At 49.9% G+C, this 7,806-nt stretch overlaps 1 protein-coding gene across 3 annotated transcripts in view; it reads left to right on the forward strand.

The window, feature by feature from the left end:
* Nucleotides 1-7,806, forward strand: part of LOC108802349 (calpain-1 catalytic subunit-like) — a 33,652-nt gene that overhangs the window by 19,995 nt on the left and 5,851 nt on the right. For all 3 annotated transcript variants that reach the window (XM_018574213.1, XM_018574214.1, XM_018574212.1), the window contains exons 6-13: nucleotides 78-246; nucleotides 1,362-1,445; nucleotides 1,562-1,647; nucleotides 2,497-2,571; nucleotides 3,117-3,277; nucleotides 4,626-4,795; nucleotides 4,973-4,984; nucleotides 6,100-6,311. In XM_018574213.1, the coding sequence (XP_018429715.1) occupies nucleotides 78-246; nucleotides 1,362-1,445; nucleotides 1,562-1,647; nucleotides 2,497-2,571; nucleotides 3,117-3,277; nucleotides 4,626-4,795; nucleotides 4,973-4,984; nucleotides 6,100-6,311 (969 nt within the window). The remainder of the gene's footprint in view (nucleotides 1-77; nucleotides 247-1,361; nucleotides 1,446-1,561; nucleotides 1,648-2,496; nucleotides 2,572-3,116; nucleotides 3,278-4,625; nucleotides 4,796-4,972; nucleotides 4,985-6,099; nucleotides 6,312-7,806) is intronic.

Genomic DNA, 7,806 nt, shown 5'->3' on the forward strand with positions numbered 1-7,806 from the left:
TGAAAAGCCTCATTCAGGTCCCCCCCCCCCCCCCCCCGCTGACCCAGCGGCTGACATTCTTTCCTTCTCTCCTGCAGGCTGAATGGCTCCTATGAGGCTCTGTCAGGAGGCAGTACAACCGAAGGGTTTGAAGATTTTACCGGCGGTGTGGCCGTCATGTATGAGCTGCGAAAAGCTCCCCGTGACCTGGACAAAATCATCAGCCGGGCACTGGAGCGAGGGTCCCTAATGGGCTGCTCCATCGATGTAAGAAAAATTGTCATAGGAGGACACTCTGTACATTGAGTGATATGGATTCTTTGAATTCCTTATTTTGTTAAATATATACATTGAGCGGATTTGGCACAATCTAAAACTTATGTAGAAGTTATCAAAGGAGAACTGAACTGGGGTCTGAATTGATTTCTCTATATTGTATCACTTCTATTGGCATTAATTTATCATTATATTTCCATTATATATTCTTCCAGTTTTATTTTTTTTCTTCCTCTTTCTTTTTTTCTTTAAAGGAGAACTATGGGGTCTGTGTTTTTCCCCATAGTTCTCCTAAGGGTCACGGGAGGACACAAACTAGCGTCCTCCCATGGCCCAAAGCTCAGTATATAGCGAGCTACAGCTTGCGTTATACCGAGACCGCTGCAGCCGGGACGGATCCCGACATTACTGTCCATCCGCCCAGCTGCGTGAGTGACCGCTGGCTCCGCCTATCTAGAGGCAGAGCCAGCTGTACCCGCCCTCTCCCCCATCCGTTCCGCCAGTCAGCGCTGGAGGAGCGGGGAGGGGGGAATCCCTGCAGGGAGCCGTGAGTGAGATCTCTGCAGGGACATGATCGAGAAGTGAGCGAGCGACGGAATCTATTGAGCCGACGTGTGACAGTTTCATTGTCACACGTCGGCTCCAACTATGAGGATGAGTGATTTTCACTCACCTCCTAGTTCTCCTTTAATCCCAAAAAATTAAATCCAAAATGTTACAGCTGTATCCAGAACAGGCACGGAGGCAGGAGCGTATCTGCCGCGAGGCAAACAAGGCGTTTGCCTGGAGCGGCAGATTCCCTGAGAGCCGCAATTGGGGATGGATACAGCTTGCGGTATACTGAGCTTAGGGTGACGAGAGGATGCTAGTTTGTGTCCTCCCGTTACCCTAAGGAGAACTATGGGGAAAAGCCCTGACCCCATAGTTCTTCTTTAACATCAGCCATGAATGCTAAGTCCGAGCAGCGAGACATCCAGCATGGCTGGATGCAATAAACTTCTCAGGAAGGAGAAAGGCCTTCTGGGTAAATATTACACATACATGGCTTTGTTCAGGAAGGGAATTTTAGTGCATATGGCTGCAGCTGACCTTTTTTCTCTGCTTAGATAACAAGCGCGCATGACATGGAAGCCGTAACCTTTAAGAAGTTGGTGAAGGGCCACGCGTACTCCGTGACGGGTCTAAAAGAGGTACGTTGGGTGGCCTGCGCTATGATGAAGCAGATCTTCTATTTATTCATGGGGGAGTCTTCTCTATAGGTCACCTGACATGACACTGACTGTCATCTCTTATATATCTCTGGCAGGTCAACTACCGGGGACAGACCGAGAAGCTGATCCGGATTCGGAACCCCTGGGGACAGGTGGAGTGGACTGGAGCTTGGAGCGACAAGTGAGTGCACGAAACTCTTATGTCTTCTTACAATGTTTCTGATGGTGTAGACTTCCAGGAAATGTGGAAATTCTGGATCCATTCAGCCTGTAGCCAAAAGTGTGGTAGTTTTGTGGCAAACTCAACTTCTCCAGTCATCACCAAGCACTATGCCTTCTACCATTCCCCCAACCCAGCTTTAAAGGAGGCTCTGCCTATCTAGAGGCAGAGCCAGCTGTACCTGCCTCCTCCCCCGTTCGATCCACCATTCAGTGCTGGCGGATCGGAGCGGGGAATCCAGCCCCTCCCCTGACACGGCAGAGAGCCGTGACAGGATCGAGAGGTGAGCGAACGCCGGTATGTGTTCGCTCACTTCCCGATCTACTGAGCCGACCTGTGACAGTCTCATTGTCACAGGTCGGCTCGAACTATGAGGTGAGTGAAAAGCGCTCACCTCATAGTTCTCCTTTTAACTGGCTGATTAAGGAAGGGGTAGCCATTAACAGATTGGTTTGCTTGGGATCACCAATAAAAGGGATGTGCGTGCTCCTCTGGACTGCACAGTGATTTATAATAGGATACCTGAGTGCTGATTCTCCCAGAGAAGATTACCAAGACGGGGATGATGGAGAGAAACCCTCAGGCAGGCAGGAGGGAATGCAAGTCCATGACGGTACCTGGTCAGGACTGTGTAGCGCCACCCAGGATGATAGAACATTGTTGTAGCAGTGCACATGGTTGGTGGATGGGCCTTAGGAGTGCTGTTTGGAATCGGCTGTAACTCTGGTGTGGGCATTTGGTTCTGGTCTGAGCAGGCTGTGATGTACAGAAACATTCTGCCTTTAACTGACCTCTCTTCTCTGATCCCAGCTCCTCTGAGTGGAACGAGGTTGACCCATCTGAGCGTGAAGACCTCCGCCTGAAGATGGAGGACGGAGAATTCTGGTGAGTCATTGCTGGGGATGTCTGAGTTGTCGCAGGTCTGAATTGGGGGCGGGATGCAGGTCATTTTGTTATGGGTTTCTCTACCAAAGGATGTCCTTTTAACACCTGTCCCGCCTTCTGTCCTTCCCTAATCCTGTGCCCCTCCTTGTCCTCTCCTCGTCCTGAACCCCGCTCTATTTTTCACCTGTCCTGCACTCCATGTGCCCTATCTTAATATTGTTTCCCCCCTCGGGGCCCCCCCATCCTACATCCCCCTATATCCCTCCTTTTGTCCTACACCCAATTTCTGTCCTCTCCTTTTTCTGAACTCCACCTCTGCTCTCTCCTTATCCTGCACCCCATCTCTTTCCTCTCGTTCTGAAACCCCATCTCTGTCCTCTCCTTATCCTACACCCCATCTCTGTCCTCTCCTTATCCTACACCCCATCTCTGTCCTCTCCTTATCCTACACCCCATCTCTGTCCTCTCCTTATCCTACACCCCATCTCTGTCCTCTCCTCCTTATCCTACACCAACCCTCTCTGTCCTTTCCTCGCCCCCCTCAGGATGTCTTTCCAGGAATTTCTACGTCAGTTCCACCGGTTGGAGATCTGTAACCTCACTCCAGACACGCTCGACAAAGATGACATGAGCAAGTGGCACACGACGCTGTACGAGGGCACGTGGCGGAGGGGCAGCACAGCCGGCGGCTGCAGGAACAATGCCGGTAGGTGGACTCTTCTGAAAGTTTGGGAGTTAGAGGGTCCTCTGTTTTGTCAAGTCAAGCAGCCCGGTTGGTTCCGATGGTCTTCCATGTGACCATTATTGTTGGTTTCGTATTTATTCCAGCTTTCTCCTTATTGAGAGAGGTTGGGACATCTGTGACACCATCTGATATTGAGAAAGATTGTGATATCTGGATAGAGTCAATGAACCCATCGCACTTAAAACCGCTGTTCCTTATAAAAGACGGGTGCTGCGGAATTCGACGGATGGCAACCGTCTATAATCTCAGGATAACGTAGACACCGGCACTCCAAGGAATGAATCAATGGCGTCTGTATATTGACGCATTAAACATAGCACAATGCATCAAAAAGCAACGTTTCGGGGTCTGACGGGATCCCCTTCATCAGGCAAAATGAGTGATGAAGGGGATCCTGTGAGACCCGGAAACGTTGCTTTTCGATTCATTGTGCTATGTTTCATGCGTCAATAAACAGACGCCATTGATTCATTCCTTGGAGTGCCGGTGTCTACGTTATCCTGAGATTGTGATATCTCTGACTAATCTTGCCAGGAATGCTGGGACATGTGGTCCTCTATATAGCGATACATGAGAAGAGAGGTTTTGGCTAAATTGATTTAGCGTCAGAATGACTACTTTTGTCTTTTAATGAAAACTCTCATGGCTGCGGATTGAGGTGCCTAGGCGCACTTTATTTAAAGAAACAAATCTGCTCTTTTTTTTCTTTACTTAGAGGATGTGTTTTTTGGGAGGTGTATTTGGGGTAGTTTCATTTATTTATTATTCTTTTGTATTTTATTTTTTTTTAAATTCTTTTCTTGTGCCATAGTTTTAAATGTTTACTTATTTTCACTGGTTTTTTTTTTCCTGGGAAAAAAAAAAAGATTATAAAGCCAATGAGGGGCCAGTTTTTTGGCATAAGATCAGGTCCACAATAGGTGAAAGGAGCTTTTTGTAACCCTTGGGAACCTTTTTAAAGTCTTTCGTACCCTTAAAAACCACCTTAATTCCACATCCCCAACCCAAAATTTTGCCCAAATTTCCTAATTCTGATGATTAAGTTTTCTATTTATACCTATAAAATGATACAATTCCTGGAATTTGGCTAAATAGATTCCTAAAGCGAATGATATGCTCAGTAGATACTCCAAGCCACGAGTCTGTTCCTCTGACAATTGACAAGAGTATCTGTGCCTGGTCCTGGACGTGTCTCAGGCCAGAGGGTTCCTTCCCCAGGAGAAGCTTCAGTCCCTTAGGTCTCGGGAAGTCCCTTGTGTTACATTTATTGTTCCCCTTGAAATTCCTCACCAAATGTCTCTCCTTTCAGCCACATTCTGGATCAATCCTCAATTTAAGATCACACTGCTGGAGGAGGACGATGACCCAGATGATAATGAGTTGGCCTGCAGCTTCCTTGTCGCCCTCATGCAGAAAAACCGCAGGAGAGAGCGGAAGGCTGGAGGAGACATGCACACGATCGGTTTTGCCGTGTATGAGGTGGGTGTGTTGGAGGGTGGATCAAATACTCCATGTATGAGGGGGAGCTCCTGGGGGTTGTAGAGGTAGATGGTCCTCCCATGGTGTGACCTCCATAATGTTAACATTGTATAAGATGAGCCGACCTTTCACTTGTATAATCGTCTCACCTCTTTCTCTTCTCTTTTTTCATTGCAGGTGCCGGAAGAGGTACGTACACCTAATTTAAGGTTTATACGTGGAATTAGAGCTTTGACTTTAGGTATTAGGTAGGTATTGGTGGGTACACACACAGGTTGGTCTGCAAAGGGGGGAGAGACAGAAAGTTAGGTAAGGGATGGGTGGCCACACAGGTCTAAGGAAAGCAGAGAGGAGGATCTGGGGAAGGCAGACAGGAGGGGAGGTGGTCTGGGGAAGGGGGCACATCCCCGAAAATGCGTTCAGCAGTGCTAGCGGGACTCTGTGAGGAAAGCAGAGCTCTTGGATTGTCCTTCAATCGCTACAGTTTATATCCACAGCAGAAAAGTCAATAAGGATTATCAGTTCATTGACGTTTTTAGCCCTTGCTTTCTTTGTGAGTATTTTTGTATACCTATTTTTATCAATAAAAGGTTTATTTGCACCAGGAAAGGCGCCTGGTGTTGTCTTGTGTTTTAGGATGGGTGGTGGGTCTGCGGAAAGCTGACCTGGAGGGGAGGTGGGTCTGGGGAAGGCAGACGGGAGGGGAGGCAGGTTTGCGGAAGGCAGACAGGAGGTGAGGCTGGTCCGGGGAAGGCAGACAGGAGGTGAGGCAGGTCCGGGGAAGGCAGACAGGAGGTGAGGCAGGTCCGGGGAAGGCAGACAGGAGGTGAGGCAGGTCCGGGGAAGGCAGACAGGAGGGGAGGTAGGTCCGGGGAAGGCAGACAGGAGGGGAGGTAGGTCCGGGGAAGGCAGACAGGAGGGGAGGTAGGTCCGGGGAAGGCAGACAGGAGGGGAGGTGGGTCTGCGGAAAGCTGACCTGGAGGGGAGGTGGGTCTAGGGAAGGCAGACAGAAGGGGAGGCAGGTTTGCGGAAGGCAGAAAGTAGGGGAAGCTAGTCAGGGGGAGGAGGACATGAGGTGAGATAGGTCTGTGAAAAGGGGACACAAGGAGAGGTGGGCTTGGGAAAGGGGGGGTACAGGCATGTAAATACACGGTCAGCAACAATTCATGTTATAAGGCTTCTGTTGATGGGTCTGTATCCTATGTGATCTCTGGATTCCGATTGGTCACTTCTATGGTAGATCAGATCTCGCACATTCCGCCTTTCAAATGAATGACCTGTTCTTCTCTTATCCTCTCCCGCAGTTTAAAGGCTGCCAGAACGTCCACCTCAAGAAGGATTTCTTCCTCCGTCACCAGTCCTGCGCCCGCTCAGAAACTTTTATCAACCTGCGAGAAGTCAGCAACCCGATCCACCTGCCCCCCGGAGAGTATCTCATCGTCCCATCAACGTTCGAGGCGCACAAGGAAGGCGACTTTGTGCTGCGAATATTCACAGAGAAGCAATCGGAGACGCAGTGAGTGTGCGGAGTGCTAGGTGTCCTCATCTCCCCTGTTGTGCCGCCACATGAGACTCTGCAAAGGGCAATGACCAATCATATTGCAGCTTACTGAAAACAGTATTGAAATAAATTATGATTGGCATATAACTTGGTAAATAAAATTGCCATTATAGTCAGAAACGTGGACACAACAATAGGTGAGCGCCAGAGGACCTGAATTCTGGTGTAAATGTAGAAATAACACCACCTAAAATTTCAAACCGACTGATGGTGGAAATGGTTACACTGGCAGCTAATATGAGAGAGATAGAAGAGACATTGGGTGACTGGCACAAACCTTTGTCTGTCTAGAGCAGGGCGCCCACAATTTTTTTAATCTGGAGATCTACTTTTCAAATGACGAGCTCAATGAGATCTACCAACAAAAAAACACCTGCATTCAGGGGCGGGAGGGGGCGTGGCGGTGCATTGAAGTCAATAGCACTGCAGCCACGCCCCCTGCCTGCAGTGCGATTGCCCGCACCCGGAACGCAGGCGCATTAGTGCCTGCGTTCCGGTCCAGTGCGATCTGCAAAAAATCACACTGGCCTGGAACGTGCCTGCGTTCCGGGTGCGGGCAATCCATCTGTGGGCGTGTGGCGTGGCTGCGGTGCCATTGACTTCAATACAACCTCCCGCCCCTGAACGCAGGGAGCTGGCTGGCTTGCGTTCTAGAGGCTGAACACTCTGGAACGCAGACTTTGTGGTGTGAACCGGCCTCTCTTCTCTTGGCTGCCTCTTCTCTCTCTCCTCACGCTCCCTCTCCTTGCTCTCTCCCCTGTTTCTATCTGCTGTCTCTTCTCTCACTATCTCTGCTGTCTCTTCTCTCACTATCTCTGCTGTCTCTTCTCTCACTATCTCTGCTGACTCTTCTCTCACTATCTCTGCTGTCTCTCTCCTCTCACTATCTCTGCTGTCGCTCCTCTCACTATCTCTGCTGTCGCTCCTCTCACTATCTCTGCTGTCTCTTCTCTCACTATCTCTGCTGTCTCTCCTCTCACTTTCTCTGCTGTCTCTCCTCTCACTTTCTCTGCTGTCTCTCCTCTCACTTTCTCTGCTGTCTCTCTCCTCTCACTTTCTCTGCTGTCTCTCTCCTCTCACTTTCTCTGCTGTCTCTCCCCTGTCTGTCTTTTCTTACCTCCACTGCAGCAGCTTCCCAGGCCTCCTCTCATGCCCTGGCGTTCTGTCCTCCCGCGGTGCTCGTGTGGCCGAATGTAGCCAACGCTGCACGCGGGGAGAAGTGTCCCGCCCATTCCCGTCTGCGGCGTCTGACAAATTTAGCCGCCAGACGCACAAGCACGCAGGAAGCCGCCAGACGCACAAGCTCGCAGGAGGACAGGACACAGCCGATCGCAATCTACCTGTGTTCGCTTTGCGATCGACCTAATGGGCACCCCTGGTCTAGAGGTTGCACAGTGCGCAGTAGGCTTTACTTGTATTTGTCTCATTAAAATATTGGGGGGGGGGGGGG

Source organism: Nanorana parkeri, unplaced genomic scaffold, assembly GCF_000935625.1.
Source record: "Nanorana parkeri isolate BGI_ZX_2015 unplaced genomic scaffold, ASM93562v1 scaffold2813, whole genome shotgun sequence".
NCBI classification, from domain to species: domain Eukaryota; kingdom Metazoa; phylum Chordata; class Amphibia; order Anura; family Dicroglossidae; genus Nanorana; species Nanorana parkeri.